Source organism: Diabrotica undecimpunctata, chromosome 8 (genome assembly GCF_040954645.1).
Source record: "Diabrotica undecimpunctata isolate CICGRU chromosome 8, icDiaUnde3, whole genome shotgun sequence".
NCBI lineage: Eukaryota > Metazoa > Arthropoda > Insecta > Coleoptera > Chrysomelidae > Diabrotica > Diabrotica undecimpunctata.
The window spans coordinates 18564860-18583208 of NC_092810.1; the positions used below are offsets into that span (position 1 = coordinate 18564860).

General features: G+C 31.7%; 2 protein-coding genes across 3 annotated transcripts in view; one reads left to right on the top strand and one right to left on the bottom strand.

Moving 5' to 3' along the window:
- LOC140447244 (uncharacterized) overlaps positions 1 to 14268 on the bottom strand; it is a 38404-nt gene extending 24136 nt beyond the window's left edge. The window contains exons 1-6 of the mRNA XM_072539785.1: positions 13876 to 14268; positions 13461 to 13637; positions 8684 to 8843; positions 7587 to 7869; positions 5134 to 5896; positions 2377 to 2580 (exon numbers count right to left, since the gene is read on the bottom strand). Of these exons, the coding sequence (XP_072395886.1) occupies positions 2377 to 2580; positions 5134 to 5896; positions 7587 to 7869; positions 8684 to 8843; positions 13461 to 13637; positions 13876 to 14141 (1853 nt within the window). The 5' untranslated portion in view covers positions 14142 to 14268. The remainder of the gene's footprint in view (positions 1 to 2376; positions 2581 to 5133; positions 5897 to 7586; positions 7870 to 8683; positions 8844 to 13460; positions 13638 to 13875) is intronic.
- Use1 (Vesicle transport protein Use1) lies at positions 8895 to 16852 on the top strand. 2 transcript variants are annotated; one of them, XM_072539786.1, is made up of 7 exons: positions 8909 to 9045; positions 14353 to 14648; positions 14729 to 14876; positions 14933 to 15054; positions 15123 to 15298; positions 15656 to 15797; positions 16757 to 16852. In XM_072539786.1, exons 2-7 carry the CDS (start codon positions 14612 to 14614, stop codon positions 16795 to 16797), a joined length of 666 nt encoding a protein of 221 aa, XP_072395887.1. In that variant the 5' UTR covers positions 8909 to 9045; positions 14353 to 14611; the 3' UTR covers positions 16798 to 16852. The 2 variants fall into 2 exon arrangements, with proteins under 2 accessions (XP_072395888.1, XP_072395887.1); XM_072539787.1 differs by lacking the exon at positions 14353 to 14648 and having other exon boundaries at positions 8895 to 9045.
- Positions 16853 to 18349: the final 1497 nt, after the last annotated feature.

The window sequence follows — 18349 nt, forward strand, 5'->3', positions numbered from 1 at the left end:
CAGACATGTTAAGTCTGGAGATCTAGCTGGCCATGAAAATATACTTCCCCTATATTTGGATAACTTGCATACAAATAATCTCGAACTCGTCTGGAAAAGTGCGCAGGACACCCGTCATGTTGTAATATCATGTCTCTTCTTGTTTGGAAGGAAATATCTTCCAATAAAACAGGCAACTGATTTTCCAGAAAATCCAAATATGTTTCGCCATTTAAAGTTCTATCAAAGAAATATGGACCTACGATCTTTCCATCATCTATACCACACCAAACATTAAGAATCCATCTACCTTGAACCTGCACCTCATGTATCCAGTGCGGATTTTCATCAGCCCAATAATGCATATTATGCAGATTAACACCACCCGCACTATTAAACGTAGCCTCGTCTGTTCACAAAATCTTTGACATGATATGCGGTTGTTCTTCTAACAGACCTAACATCCAATTGCAGTAATCCAGCTTTGCATCAAAATCTCTCTCATGTAAAGCTTGGTGGAGAACTGCATGATAAGGATGCAGTCTAAAAAACAGAACAACAAATATTGGTGTAAAAGAAACCACTATATTTACTAAAACTCAAAAAATCTTGAAAAATCCACAATTGTTTCACAAGATAAATCGTGCATAAGTATTTTTAAGAAACGGATAAAAGGATAAAAGTGCCGTGTTGCCGTTTTTATCGGAATATTAAAATAACAGTTGAATCTAAAGTTTAAAGGGAATTCCAAGTTTCTGACCTAAACGTTCACTTTATAATATGAAAAACCAACCTGTGATGTTTTAAAATCCTCAGAACAGTAGTTTTGGGTATGTTTAATTCCATAGAGATTTGCCGACTACTTATATGTGGATTCTGTTGAATTAAAGAAAGAACATTGATTGAAGTATCTTCGGTCATACCTCCTACTACGTCGTTTAAATCAAGGACGATGAAAACTACCAGTTTCTCCTAATCTTCTTGCCTTTCTTATAATACTTCTTTGCCATAATGTCTTCTGTCAGGATATCTTACAGAATATATACGTGAGGCAATAGCGGCATTTTGGTGACATTCGAACACTTCTTAACAATGTTTTGACTGCTGTCAATAAATAAACAATATGAACTCCCCGTCAAATTCATTGTCGTAGCCTACTTAGTTTCGAAAAAACTATTTTTAATCATATGAAATAACAATGGTCAAAATAGGTATCAACATTAAGATTCTTCTGCTATAAAAAAATAGAAAGTACCTAATGACTTATTTTTTAATTTAATTTATAATACAGGGTGAGTCAATACTATACTTACTTATGTTTATGCGTTTTTATTCATATCTCGAGTTCGACAAAAGCTATCAACATGCGGTTTGCGCCATTTTGTTACGAATTTAATCCAGTTCCATTATAATTTACAATAAATAGGTGTTTCCATTAAACATTTTGAAGAAAAACAAATTTTAATTTTTTCTATTCAAAAGTAACCTCTACCTATGATAATTACAACTAAATGCAATTATTTTATAGTAGATGTAAATTAATTCATCCACACTCTTTCTAATGACACTAATTTCGTTAAAATCAGTTGATCCAAACCAAAGTTGTAGGTATTTATCCACAAATACTTTCCCACTCTCCCTCTCCCTTTATTTGAAGAAATGAAAAAAGTACTTGAACAACTTTGTGCAGAATTTAGGCCTCTTTCTAGTTTGCTTATTTAACACTTGGTATAATTGAGCATATTTCCCAAAAAACTGGTTTCCAAAGTTTTCTTCACTGGTTACGCCCCCTAGCGGTTAACCCAGAAACTTGAAAATTATTTCCAGCGATTTCTCTTGGCCCCTTTTACTAAGGAAGTTTTTCTCCTAAAGTTATAACATGAATAGTTTCTGATATATAGCCGAGAGATCGGCTTATTGGACCACCCAGTACAGCATGGCAAGCGAGAAAAGGTTATATTATATTATTATTTAATAAATTCTTCTCTGATTGTCAAGTATTTAAATATTTCTTTCCAAGGTCATCTCTGCGTCGATAGAATCAGTTCGAGGAATATTTTGGCAGTGGAGAGAGACTTCTGGACTTCTCTACCGCACAGGGCCGCAATCCGGGGTGTGTGACTTCCAACAACATTTTGTAGAACTATCTTAACATTGACTATAAGTATATTCCATGAGCATATGACAAGGTTGTCACCACTACCATTGCTTGTAGTTTTATAGTAGTGTCTTTGACAAATAAATCCAATTTTAAATGTAAAATACATAAAAATTATCGTTGAGCACCCAATAAAATGCATCACTAACTGAAGCAAAATACCTTGATATAAATTTCAACTTCGTAGATCTCGTACCCTTATATTATAATAGTATCAAATAAAATTTTAAACACTGTACCTTTTTACTACCTGAACTCTCATATCGTTTTTAAATTTAGGTGATAAAGTTGACCACGTCGTTTTAATGTCAATCACCCCAGCTTTGCACAAGATCGTTATGGCTTCTATAGCTAGAGAACACGGTAAAGCGCCATTATCGTCATCACAATCATTTAATATTTTCGATAAATGTGCTATGACATCTTTTCCATATAATTCTGGTCTAAAACAAAATATAATACAAACAAACAAATAATAATAGTCCATTACAATCAAAAATAAACTACTGGTAATAAAACGGAAATTTTAAGTTATCATAATCAAACAAGGCTCAGGAAAAAATAGACTGTAATGATCAATGATCATGATGAACACTGCATGAGCAACATGTAATAATGTATTTTGGATTCTACTTACAGATTATAAACTATACTTTGTCTCAAAGTGACTAGTCTGTACAGGATAAGATATGCAATGCTAACCTTACGGGAATTTCGCCAAGACGTTGCCAGTTTTATGCAGTGAGCAATGACGTTCTCTATTGTCTATCTTTCAAAATAAACGGAATAAACCAGGAGTTCTCAACAAGTCCTCACGTACAATTTTATGTAATTTACGTTTGCTAATAATTTTACATAATACTATACATTATTTGTTTCTAATTGTAACTTATCAACTTTTATCTTTTATTAATAGCAGTAGTATAATAAAATGTGCATTAAATAAACATTTGTTTCAAAGTTTAAAATAATTCCTGTAATTTCTACTAACTGCCAAATTTAAAACGTTATTTATGTCCCTGCGGTGCTAATTACTGCCATAATGTGTAAGGAATTTGTAATTTTGGTTGATATCAACTGCAAATACTTTCTTCTAAGTTATTCAGTAATTAAGAAGCAATTAGAGTAATTCTTGTACATAATATGTTTAAAAGCTTGATACATCCAGGGCCTTACTTAGTCTTTAACGACTAAACATTTTCGAGTTAAATTATTTGTACCATCTTGGATGTACTGTTACTGTTTGGTTATTGTTATTATTTGTTGGTGGCTATTGTTGTGATTTGCTGTTGGTAATTATTGTTATTTTCTGTTGTTGGCTATTGTTATATTTGACGCTGAATTTTTACCGCAAAATAGAGGAAATTGTTCAATGGAAACGTGGAAAAGCTCTGAAACTTTCAGAGAAGCAGATACTAATGAATATTATTAATTATCATCTTAATCAGGATAACAACGATTCTGTATCAAGTGTAATTAGGAAAGTGTCAGAAATGAGTGGTGTTTGCGAAAAGACTCTGTTTCGCATACGACAGGAATATTCATCACCTGCTGGATTACAATCTCCAAAGAGCAGGCCCAAGGAGCAAAAGGTTGGTAATTCTCGTGACAACAAGTACGATGAAGGTGTCAGGGGCCAAATTCGTAGAATAGTTCATCAATTTTTTCGTGACAACATACCACCAACAATAAACACCATATTAGCTGTTGTAAATGTCGAAGAAACTTTGCCCAACTTTTCACGGGCCACACTACATCGCTTGCTGAGTGATATGGATTGTGTGTTTATAAAACGTGGCAGAAATTCAATTTTGATTGAAAAACCAGAAATCATCTCGTGGCGTCATCGTTATTTACGAGCAATTCGTAAATACCGTGCAGAAGGATACAACATAGTGTATTTGGATGAATCATGGGTAAATATCGGACACAGTGTGAAAAAAGAATGGGGACTAAGAGACTTTCAACTAAGCACTGTGTATGTTGTCGAAAATGCTCTAAGAGCAGAATGAGGCTGTCAGATATCACGTATCTGAAAGATTCGTTGTAAAAAGAAAATGTTTCATATTGAGCGACTTGAAATAATAATTCATTCCTTCTTTTGCGAGAGAATATTATTGCTGGAGGAATGAATGCATTTACACAGAGAACAACGGTGACATTTTGTCCCCTTTCAGCGCTTGTTAGGAAACCAGGGAAACTAGGGATCGTCTGGATACCAGACTTATCTATTATATATCCTCACAGGATTGATGTTATTTTTATTTTGTATTTGATCTAAAAGGAAAAAAAACTTAATGAGTGAGATCTGATTCTCGTAAACTTCTGGTTTACGAGATTCAAAGCGAAAACCCTTTGCCCCCTTATTCTAAGCTGGCGAGTATTCAAGAATCCGACCAATTTCGGAGCGTTGTAAAATCCAGAGAAATTAATGAAATTATACAAATTTTTAGTGAAAATTATTCTATGAAAAATAATATTAATATTAAGAAAAAATATTCAACGTTTTATTACAAATATGTTTTCCACTTTCACAGTTTTATATATGTTGTTATTGAAATTTTGTCCGGTTTCTTACCGGTAGCTTTATTATAGACAAGAACATATTATTTTTTTCCATTGTGACAAAACTGTACATTCAAAAATTTTCAAAAAATTCATAAGTAGTTCTTAGGATTATATCTTTATGCTGTAAGAAAATTAACAAAATTGTATGTTTGGTTTTCCTGCTTTATACTTGGAAAAAAGTAGTTTTTTGAGTTTTTTCGAAAACGAAAACATGAAGTTTGCTCAAAATTTGTCAAAAAACTTCTAGTGATCACACATACCTTCTCAAATTTTTTCAAATTTTTTGAATGTGCAGTTTGTCGTTTGGTGGGTGCAAATCAACATTAAGCTTATACCCTCTCAACACATAAAAATAATAAAATTGCAACCTCTAAATAATCCACGATAGGGCATAGAAAATGTAACATTTCAATGGACTATATACTTACTTTTTCTCACAGATTTTTTTTAGAATGTAGGCTTTAACAACGTTCCGTTCCCATATTTTCTTAACGGGAACATTTTGTACTAAAAGATCTTCCATGTATATATAACATTTATTATCGATTTTCCAAGCATCGTACGCTAACGAAAGAGCCATGTTAAACAGATTTTCTGAGCCTTTACTTACTGCTTGTATCATTGCTATAACTTTAGGAATATTATCACGTAAAATAACTAATCTTGGCAATGCTGTTAAAAAATGATGCGATTGATTTTTAGGAATTACGTACAAAATTAGTGTTAGCAATTTTGAAGATAGTGCTATTTGATTTTTTATGCAGATAAGTAACAATTCCAAAATAATCTTTGATATTTCCGGATCAGTATATTCAACCATCATCAAACCACTGAGAATATTAAAAATTTCAGCAATGAAGTCTTCAGGAACTTGTTGTAGCTCCTTCAGCCATATTTTTAGCAGGTTTTCATGTGAAAATCGCTCTAAATTCATAGCTAATGTTACAGTAAGAAATACAGTTTTATTTGTACATATTTGATCTTTATATTTATCAGCAAATGCTTTTAGACTCGCATTATTTTCTCTATCAGCATGCTGACGTTTATCGATAATAGCAATGATGCTTGCAGCAACTTCGTATGCTTCATTCGTTAATAAACAAGGTGCTGCCAACCATGGCAGTAAAGAAGCTCGAACTGTTTCTAGGGCATATACATTGATTGTTTTATTTGATTTTACAGCGGATTGGCCTAAAATTAAGAAAACATTTTGTAATAATCTTTTCATGATATAATGAATACAAAAATGACACAATTACTGACGGTTATAGGTTGATAATGGATCTTGGAGGAAATGTGATTACCACGACGAAATAAACGAGGATCTATATGAAGAATGGTTTGAAAAGACGTTAATTTCAAACTTGCCGAAAGACAAAGAAAACGTTGTCGTTTTGGATATCGCGTCATTCCACTTGTGCAAATTTGATTTCTCGAAAAAATTGTGGAAAAATATGGCGTTAAGATTTTGAGACTGCCGCCTTACCATTGCGAGCTGACCCCGATTGAGATGGTGTGGAGTCAAGTGAAAAGTTATGTGGCTTCAAACAACGTTGATTTTAAAGAAAAAACGGTAGAACGGTTGATAAAAGAAGCTTACCAACGCGTATCTAAAGAGCAGTGGCATAATTATGTAAACCACATCAAGATGAGACGTGGTTTAAGATGATAAGAGGAAAAATGTTTGCGGTGTACAATTTGCAGGAAGATATTGAACTGGTGATAATTAATATAGGAGATGATTCAGAGGATAATTGCGATTAGTTTTTATAGAATCAATTTGTTTTTTTATTTATTCTCTTATTTAACTCAGTTAAATTATTGAGTAAAGATTTTTTAAACGAAGCGCGTTCGGTCCTGATTTCTCAGTCTATCGCCAAACTACCACACACCTACCACTGTGCCGACATGAGTGGTATCGCTGCTCGCCGTAAGAGCAACACTGCGTTCTAACTGTGGCTTCTATTGTAGAATATAGGAGTTTTCAATGAACATATCTATTACAATAATCAGTCACAGAAAATGATATTGTGTAAGATGATTAAGAGAAAAATAACAGACAGAAAAAAACTAAAAAATTATTTATAGTACCGAAAGAAAGACAGATATACAGAGTGGCCCAAAAGTCTGGAAACGACCAATTATCTCGTAAATTTCTATTCATAATTGTACAAAATTTACACCTATTTTGGGATACGGAGATTCCATCAGTCCTCTGACCTGATCTCCTCACTCATACTCACTCAACAAGTTTTGTTCTCACTCATAACTCTTTTCGGTCTACGTGATCGGTATTTATCTTTTACTTCTCCAGATTTCTCAAATCGCTTTACAGTTTTTTGTACCATCGCCTTATGAATAGGAGAACGGTTTGGGAAAGTATCATTGCACAAATTGGCTACTTCAGAATAAGATCTTTTTCTGTCACCGTACCCTCTCATCATTAGAATAGTAATTCGTTCTTTTTCGTTAAAAGCCATTTTAGAGAAGCAATTTATCTTCAGCTTCTATCAACTTCTGTCAGTTTTAGTTAATAATGTAAATGGTGAACAAATGTCAAAATCACAGTATTCTACATTTAAATATTTCAATTTATTAAAATCTACATATTTTGCACTGTTTTATGTATTTAAGACCTTCCAGACTACATAAAATCATAAGTGTTACATATGATGAATTTGAAAAACCAAAGTTACTAATAATATAAGAGAAACGACAAATCCGGCAACATTGCAAATATCAAATATGGAATCTTCGTAGCAATTTACGAGATAATTGGTCGTTTCCAGACTTTTGGGCCACTCTGTATAAATATATGTACAGATTTTTATATGAGACAAAGAGGAGAAATAGATAAATTGTAATTTAAATACATACTTACACACTTCAAGTAATTGTTTCAAATGGAGTGGCGAACAAATGTCGATAACTTCTGAAAAAATTAACAGAATACTGTCGATAGTAACTAAGTTTCTATTTTCAATAACTTTTTTCAAACAACAAAGAACAGATTGAGTATCTAGTTTGTTTATTGATAAATTACGTAGAGCGTTCACCAGCCACAATATTATCAATTCAATTTCGATAAATTTACTTATGTTGGGATTGTTCAAAGCTTCAATTAACTGGTCACTTATTAGTGGTAAATCTTCGATTCTTTGTATCTGAAAAGGTTTTTATATTTATCATTATCAAATAGACATTAAAATATATATATTATTACGATATCTATCTATTATATTTTTGTCATCATAGATTTGGTATCAAATACATTAGAAAAAAAATAATATAACTGAAAAACAATTAGTAGAATGCTTTACACAACTATTACAAGAAAAACGACCAGATTTTTAACACAAAAATACCTAGAGAAAGAGAGATAGTGAGAGAGAACGAGAGAGAGATACGATTAGAACCTTCTGATCTAATTATGACAGATATGGTAGAAGCAATAAGAACATTTAAGCTGAGAAAAGCATCAAGTTCAGGAAAAAGTTCAGAAAACCCTTACAGCCCTTTATGAGCCAATGTCTTCTTATGTCTTCTTTAGCAAGAAAAGCAAGCAAGAAAATTATGTGCTCTGCAATCCGGCTAGCAACCGGCGCCATATCGATTCTGGGTCGAATGGTGTGAAATGGGCGAGCGGGCAGTTGATTATGGACGACCAGGCAATATCTGCAAAATGGGATACTGGAAGATCAAACATAACATTAAGTAAAAAACACCGCATCGCAACATGGAATGTTAGGGGGCTGCTACAGCCAGGTAAATTGTACATATATATTAGAAAATGAATTGATCAAGGAGAAGATAGATATCTGTGGGATATCTGAAACACACTGGGAAGACCAAAGACATTGGGAGGCCACTCACTACAAAGTTTTCATGTCAAGAACTAACAAATCAGAACCAAAAGACGTAGCAACATTATAATCTATTAATAAATACAAAGCAAACATATTTTAAAAATATAATTACCTGCAACCATCCTAGTATGTTAACAAAGAAGTTTGAATCAATACATTTTGAATTTAGGAGTAAAGTCCAGAGTCTATATCTTAATAAATAATGTTCATGTTTTGATGGACAACATAAACAGTAGAGATAAAAAGGTTCAAATATTTTATTGACAATAGATCTAAAACAAATTAAAAAATGTTAATATTTATGTAACAAACATATTTTATATTGAAAGATGTGGAAATTAAGATAAAATCAAGAGGTGCATTTGAAATACTTTGAAAAATATGGATTTCTAGTTTTAGTGTCATTTAAGTTTTGCATAAAATCGGCTCTTCTGTAGGGTTATGAAACTTGGCTGGTTATGAAAGTTCTTAAAAGTAAGTTGTTAATATTTGCTAACATTTTTCTTTGTCAAGGTTTGGATAATATTTGGTCATTATGGCTCTTTAATGAGTACCTATCATCTAATCATTTGTTTCATTCATAAAATCTGACCTATAGCCTTCACCAACACTAAATTTTCTCCCCCCATGTGGTTTATTTTCTAATTTGATATATTTTGTTAGATATAATGCACCAAGCTTGATTCTGATGTTTCATATTTAGATACATTTCTGTCCATGATTTTTCACACAGCAAAAGGAGTGGTTCAATATATAAGGAGTGGTTCAATATATTAGAACAATTTCTTGGACTTTTCTATTCATTTTCACATACCAAAACACTGTCTGTGTTTTGCCTTGTGTCAGGTCTTATTTCTTACGATTATGAACCTATTAATGAGTACCTATCATCTAATCATTTGTTTCAGTCATAAAATCTGACCTATAGCCCTTCAACAACATTAAATTTTCTCCCCCCATGTGGTTTATTTTCTGATTTGATATATTTTGTTGGTCATAATGCATCAAGCTTGATTCTGATGTTTCATATTTAGATACATTTCTATCCATGATTTTTCACATAGCAAAAGGAGTGGTTCAATATATTAGAACAATTTCTTGGACTTTTCTATTCATTGTCACATACCAAAACACTGTCTATGTTTTGCATTGTGTCAGGTCTTGTTTCTGACGATTATATAATTATTGGTCTTATATGATTACTGGTCTTATAGATTCTTGATTTCATCTCACAGTTAATGGGTCAGTTTTGCCATATAGCATTATTAAGACAAAGAAATATAAATTCGAATTAAAAAAATTTTGAATTTTGAACAATTCGAAAATTCAATGCAATACAAAATTTAATTTAAACGACATATACTTACTGAGTATACTAACACAATACAGGTACAAAAACTGACATAAATAACAGAAAAAATAGTAAACAATATCACAATAGAGGGTGTAACTTGAAACACTATGAAAGCCTATTTTAATGGACTTTTTAAATCCAATTACACTTTACGTCAGGTCTAACTGTAAATTATTTCCATGTATAACCAATCTAGTCATAGAATAGTAATAATTGAATTTAGTTAAGTGAAAATGAATGCTAAACAGTTGATTTGATATTGCAGATCTTAGATGTATGTGAACATGAATCTGTTCTATTTAATAAATAGCTTAAATTTATATTTTATGGTAATCAAACTGGAGATACATATTCAAGTAGAAATTTGCCAGATGCAAAATAGACACCTAACATGTACACACGTAGATGCACAATAAATCCTAAAGTAAACTAACCTAACCAGTTTACAGAAATACCTTTATGGTTTTTTAAAATAAAATTCAGAGTCTGTAGAGTCTTGCTTGATGTAACATCTATGTGATGAACAAATGAAGATCAAAATGTATCCAAGATTTTCTATAACATTGACACTATTAATAATATTACTGTTAATTAAATATTGGAGCATTATGTTTTATTGTTCCTATTAAATGTAGTACATTTCCTAATATGCTGAAACACTGTTGGCTTTTGACGAATCACAAGGTGTTTGAACATAAATTATTACAATTTTAGGCACAGTTTATGGAAACATAGATTCAAAAACATTCACAACTGATATAAACTAACAGTAATATTGCTGAAAGTTGGTTCTTTTTAATGTTAAGCAGTTAAGTGAGAAGCCAATGAAGCCAATCTCAAAAAGATGGGCAACAGACATAACTAATGTCAGAACGTATCGCGGGGCGAACTCTGACTCAGATCACTATCTTGTAGGGGCAAAATTACGGCAGAAAATAGCGACAGTAGCAAAAGGGAAAAATACTCAAATCAAAAAATGGAATGTCGAAGGATTCAAAAGCGCAACAAAGAGACAAGATTACAGAAATGCTCTCCAAATAAAACTCAACCGAACTAGAGAGGAAGATACTGCAGAGGAGGAATGGAGACAATTAAAAACAATTATAACGGAGTCAGCAGAGGAAACTGTCGGAAAAGCCAAAAGGCAAAGAAATGCGGAATGGTATGATGATGAATGCAGAACTGCAGTAGAGGAAAAAAGGCAAGCTAGGCTTAACCAACTTTAAAGAAACACAAGAAATATCAGTGAGATTTATAACGAAAAAAGAATACAAGCGACTAGAATATGCAGAAGAAAGAAAAGAGAGGCTATGAAAAAACAAGTACAAGAAATCGTAAAGCATAACAACAGACGCGAAAGCAGAAAATTCTATAAATGCATAAAAGAAAGCACACAGTCATTTAGACCAAAACTAACGATATGCAAAGACAAGGACGGAGAACTACTAACAGAGAAGCAAAAAATTATAATGAGATGGAAACGATATTTCGAAGAAAATCTAAATGCAGACAACGAAAATGATCAGAACGAGACAATATATTATACGGCGGAGCTGCACATCGAAAATCCGAGTTATGAAGAAGTTGTTAAGATAATAAATAAACTAAAAAACAATAAAGCACCAGGAACGGACGGAATTTCGGCAGAATTATTAAAGCATGGAGGATCCGAACTCTGGGAAAGAATCCATTACCTAATAACATTAATATGGACGAAGGAGCAAATGCCAGAGGAATGGACAGTTGGCCTCATACAGCCAATATATAAAAAACGAGATAAGAGGGAATGCCAGAATTATAGGCCAATTACATTGCTAAATGTAATATACAAAATTCTTTCTGGTATAATCTACAATAGATTATTAGAATACTCCGAAAATATAATTGGTGATTATCAAAATGGATTCAGACCAAATAGAGCCACTACAGATAACATATTCATACTAAGAACGATACAAGAAAAAGCTTATGAATACGACATAGACCTATATAATATGTATATAGACTTTAAACAAGCTTTTGATAGTGTGAATAGAGACAGAATGCTGGAAGACCTTTGTAATCTAGGTATACCTAAGAAATACATCAGCCTCATAAAAATGACGTTGCAGGGTTCAAAAGCCGCAGTCAGAGTAGATGGAGAACTGACTCCCCTATTTAACATCAACATGGGAGTAAGACAGGGAGATGCCCTATCAACCATGCTATTCAACCTAGTTCTTGAGGCAGTCATCAGAAAAACCAATATAACCGGCCATATAAACACCAAATCAGTACAAATTACTGCATATGCAGACGATGTAGCCATCATTAGTAGGAATAAGCCACGACTAATGGAAGTGTTCAAACAAATTGATCCTGAAGCAAGAAAAAGAGGTCTTAAAATAAACGAAGCAAAAACGAAGTATATGACAGTCAAAAGAATAACTGACAATGAAAATAATATCACAATAGACAACTATACTATCGAACGAGTGGATGCCTTTACATATCTCGGCACAGAAATCAATCAGAAGAACTCCGTAAGTAGCGAAATTAATGCACGTATTTCCAGCGGGAATCGTACATACTATGCTAATAAAAGATTGATGACATCGAAATTATTAGACAAAAGAACCAAAATGACTATCTACAGAACACTGATTAGACCCGTAGTAACCTATGGATGTGAAACTTGGGTAATGACGAAAAAAGATGAAGCCCAACTCAGGACATTCGAGAGAAAAATACTGAGGAAAGTATATGGCCCGGTACAAGAGGAAGATGGCACATGGAGAATCAGGAGAAACGACGAGGTTAATGAGTTAAATGAAGGTTATGACATTGTAAGATTTGTGAAAAGTCAAAGACTCTCATAGCTAGGACATGTGCAGAGACAAAGCGATGCAAAAACAACTAAGAAAATGTTACAATGGAAGCCCATAGGAAGGCGAAAAAAGGAAGGCCCAGAACGAGATGGTTGGATGATGTGGAAGAAGACCTGAAAACAATGAACATAAGACAATGGAGAAGAAGGGCACAAGAGAGATCTGAATGGAAGGACATAGCCAGACAGGCAAAGGCCCATCCAGGGTTATGATGCCAAAAGAAGAAGAAGAAGAAGTTAAGTGAGAACAATATGTACACATTTTGATTCAGCAATGCCTCAGTTTTTTCTACCTTATAAATCAATGTAAAATCATTATGAACTGGTACTTAATTAATATTTCCTAATATGTTTGAAATCCAATTAATAACTCTCCTCTACTATATATAAAGATTGCTTCTCTATAATTAATGAAAAGCAAGAAGAGCTCAGATCCTAGATATGACTCCTGAGGTACACCTAAATGGGCATCAAATACAGGTGATATAGATCCTCTAATTTTAACTGATTGAAATCCATTTAGCATGATTTCACAAATCCCAATTAACTTTAATCTATGTTTCAATAACTGATGATTTACACTCTAACTCCAATAATAATTGGGTATTATTATTGGAGTTGGAACAAATATCATGCTGATAGATATAACTAAAATACAATGAAACTTACCCATCAAGTTCTTGCAATTGGCATATTTTATTCAAAATATGGCTGGATAAATGTGGGTTTTCATTTGCCAAAATTATAAATGGATGTTGTGGAGAATGTAGATTAAAATAACTTTCTTTATTAGTCATTTGAAGATACAACAATTCTCCTAATGTATTAATTAGAGTAGAATGACATCTATAACAAAAAAGCACAATTGATCATTTAAAAATAAGACAAACTTTTGTTCGTAATGGTTTTTTTTTATTCTCAAGATTCTTTGGTTTGAATTATAAATCAAGTAAAATATGAATGTTGTATTAAATTTATTCAGAACCTGAATTAAAACAGTACCAACTGTATACCTATACAATTATTATTGCTGTAATATAACATGTAACTTAAATGTAAATATATTTAATTTCTTAAAACTCACTGAATAGATTTCATAGTACTAATAAAATCTGTTATAACAGAATCAACAGGTAATATATTATCCTTAATTAGTTGTATTATTGCAGCTCCAGCAACCTCACTAATGAGAGGATCAGGGTTCATTAATTTTTCTTTCAAAAATTTAACTTCTTGAAATTCTTTTGTCCCATTTTCATGTTTTTTCTTAACATTGCTAATAATTTTTGATATTAGGGTCGCTACATTAATGGGATTATTGGAATATAATTTATTTTCTATTTCTTCCATTGTATTACTGAATAGTCATGTAAAAATTAGGGTGAATTATTTTTAAAATATGTGTTTGAATATTTCAAAATATTTGAAATAAACATAACCCTTCCAATTTGTACCATATGAAATTTTTGACAGATCCATGACAGATCTATTTGTAATTTAAAATTAGATTTAAGAAGCATAAAGTAAGAAATTTAATAAAGAACCCACTTCTTTCTTTTAGACACCTTGAATATAGCTGTCCATTAATGAACACACTATAAATAATTAATTTTAAATAAGAAGAATTGGATTTTAAATGCAACATTAATAATTAAGAATGTTAATTTAATATAAATGATTTAATCCTAACAGCTTCCGATGTTATGACATGGGCCACAAACGTAGACAAATTTAATTGGTTACTTTAATCCTGAAACTATACTACTATTGGAGAATTTTTAAAACTTTAATTGAGATCGACCAGTAAAAATAAAGCAAATATGAATATGACATTTCAGAGCAGAGTAACAAGTAACTGTCAGTGTCAGAATTTTTATCAATTTGTTAATGTTGTAGTGTTTTTAATATTTTTATATTAAAAAAGTATTAAATTTTAGTTATGGGTTTATCTAGACAAGAAGTAAATTTAAGAAGATTATTAGCAAAATGTGAATTAATGTGTAAGACTAAAAAAGAGGAGGATAAAGTAGAAAAATATGTAGAAACATTAGAAGATATGTTACAAGAAGTAAAAAAGCTGACTGAGTAAGTTAACTGTATATTAAAAATATTATGGAGTTTATTTAAAAAATTGTTTTTAGTTCCAGTGAAAGTATACAAAGTTACAATAAGAGAATAAAAGATATTAAAGCAGCTTTAGGAATAACCAAAAATAAATATATTGATGAAAATGATATAGCATCTATGAGGAACGATCTTCTAGGTAATTTTTTACTTCTCGTAATATTGCAATGGTGCTAATAAATATTCTACGTAATATATTCATTGTAGGTGTAAGGCAAAGATTTGTAGATAAAAATGAAACTACCAAGGCCGATGATTTTGACCAAGTTATAGAATTCCATGAAAATATGCAAAGGAAAATTACAGAAGATATGTTACACTTAACTAAAACATTAAAGGAGCAATCTGAGACAGCTAATAAGATTATTAAAAAAGATACTGAAGTAAGGGAAACATTGGTTTTTTATTATATTTTTTCTATGTATGTTTGGAACCTAATTAGTACTATCATGTTGGATGTTTATAGTAAGAGTTTTAACATTTTTCTACATTGTCCTTTGTGTAAAGATTTTAAATACTTACTCTCAAAAATACAGTAAACTTCTAATATTTATCTTCACCTCCTCTACCCATTTTAAAGTATTTTATTAAGATTTTGAGTATCCTTTTTTCACAATGTATCATTTCTTAACTAATTCTTTAATGTTTTGTTTGTCTCCATCTTGTTCATATTTGTAACTCATGTTTCAGTAATGGTAAACCCTAATGTTTTTACACATTTACATAGGTATATTTTGCAGGCAGTTTCCAAATCATCAGAACTAACAGACAAGAATTTTGATAAATTATCAATAGAATCTTCAAAATTAGCTGAACATTCCAAAAGAGCTTGGAAGTGCTGGATGTGGATAATGCTGGCTATGGTTGTTGCTGTTTTTATAAGTAAGATCTTTAGTTTAAAAAATATGGAAATAAAGATAAAACTAAGGCAAATTTTAATTTACTCAAAAAATTTATAAAGACAATTTTCTATTTTTTCTACTTTTTAAAGTATAAACTATTTGGATAAGAATATTTTAAACAATAATTAGGTCTATGTCACTGTAAAGAGTTGGTCAATGGTAGATATATTTTGCTTAACCCTTTTTGCTTGGTAGTTTGTAATCTGTTTTATTAAAATTTTTCCCCTTGCTTGATAGTTCTCTGCTGGTATTTTATCTATTCCGGGCACTTAATTACTTTTTTGTATTGGAATTGCCATTTGAACCTCGTCTTGGAGTTTAGTTAGTCTTGGAATTAGTTCATTTTCTGTTTCATGCAAGCCTGATGACAGGCCTCCCTAAATTCCAAACCAACAAGGACCCTCACTGCCTTTCTCTGCAGACCAAATACTCTATGAGTGTCAGCTGCATGACCCCAGACAAGGATAGAGTATGAAAGATGTGAGTGGAATATGGGGTGATATGTAGTACATATAATCTCCAGTGAGACGGATTTTGAAAGTTTTCTGAGAATAAAGTCTTTTATTTAGTTTTTTGCATAAGTTATTAATATGTAGGTTCCACTGTAGAGAAAATACCTCATAAAAATCCAATCTCACTGACTCCGGTATTCATATCACCCACATTTCTCATTGCAAAAATCACTTGTTTAGTTTTATTGCTGTTCAGAATCAACCTATTTGCAGCAAACCATTGCTTAGTCGTCTGCTGTGCAATCATAGAATCCTCCAGCTCATCTTCAAAGTTTAAACCATTCTGTTATATAGTATAGATTCATCTAAAAGCTAAGTTATTGGTTAAAGGTATGAAACCTCCTTAGTTTCCTTGTTATTGCCATTTCTGTGGATTATTAACAACATTTTAAATATATTTTTTTATTAAATTTTATTATTTTTTCAGATATGGTGCTCTTTATGAAGGTTATGAAGAAAAAGTACTGAACTGGAAATTGTTGTTATTATTTATTTACATATTTTTAATAAATTATTAAACTTTTATCCAATTTCTATAATTTCAAATTTCGAGATTAAATACATTTATAGTCAATGACTCATTACCTTAACATTGTCTACATTTCTGTAAAAATAAACCAATACAATGGAGTTTCGAGGGATCCGACATAATTCTTGAGTATATTGCAAACCTTTACAAAACTTCTGATTTCTTGTCTTTGAAACACATGATGATCTTTGTCACCTATTTTTCGTGACCTTTGAAACATTAATTCCAAATTAAATGGAATCATGATTTGTGCCAAGTGGAAAATACCCCCAAAAAGTAAAATAATAAGATAAGTTAGTTAAAAAAAATCCTGAAATAACAGATTGATCATATTTCCTTGATCTTCGATTATTAAGAAGAGAAATACTAAATTGAATTAAAAAAATATTTCGAGTTGTGCCACTATTGCACCAAAAACTTGCTTATCAATTCTGTAAGACACTGAGTGGCACTTTCTAAGAAAAAAACTTAAAATTAGCATCTGAATACTAGCTTCTTGAAAATTATTCATATTTTAAGGAGTTGTAAAAATCTGCATGGCAGCTTGACATGGTTTTGTTAGCTACCAAAGATTGCCAAATCATCAAACTTTCTTTTCAATATTGAATTAGGTCCGGAATAAGTTTTTTTTTTATTAATGCCCTCAACATTTACCAACAATCTCCTGGTTTTTACTGTTCCAACACTAACACATCTGAATTCCTGTCCTTTATTGGAAGTTTTTAATAGAATTTGTTCTGATATCGTTTTTTAACTTTAATTACGCAGACATCATTAAAATTAAATTTTTTTCCACACTGATTCACATTAAAATTTATTGGCATTTATTGGGTAATATCTTTGAGATCAAAGAAGCTTTTAGATAATTCAGATACTTTAATGGAATTACCAGTATTTTTGAAGTTCTGAATATCTCAAGATACATAGATTGGTCCAGACCTTAAACACCTTTCTATTATGGAATGGGTACAATCTTCCTCGTTGTTCAACAACAAGGAATTTGTAAGTTATTCATTCATATTAGAAACATGATACTGCATAGATTTATCTTGTTACAATAAATTTATTTTTGCATTGTCGTTTTGGTATGTCATTCTAAAAACATAGAACCCAAATTTATTGAATCCTCTATTTACTTCACAGTCGTGCCAAGTAAAAGAATTTATAGTGCAAAGTCCCTGCTTCTTCCGACTTTTTCTTTGTTTTTATATTAGAAAATTTTCTTTAGCGAGGGAACATGTCATTAACTGGGTCAAAAAAACACCGAACGACACGACAGAGCCGCTTACGTTACATTCTTATCATTTCATCATCAATGGCATTACAGCTCGTTATGAGTCAAAGCCTTCTTCAGAACAATCTTCCATTCGCCCCTGTCTCTGGCAACTCTTCTCCATGCTTTAACTCCAATAGATTTTAGATCATCCTCTATGTTATCTTGATACGTAAGTTTTGGTCTTCCTCTGGCTCGTCTTCCCACTGGTCGAAAAT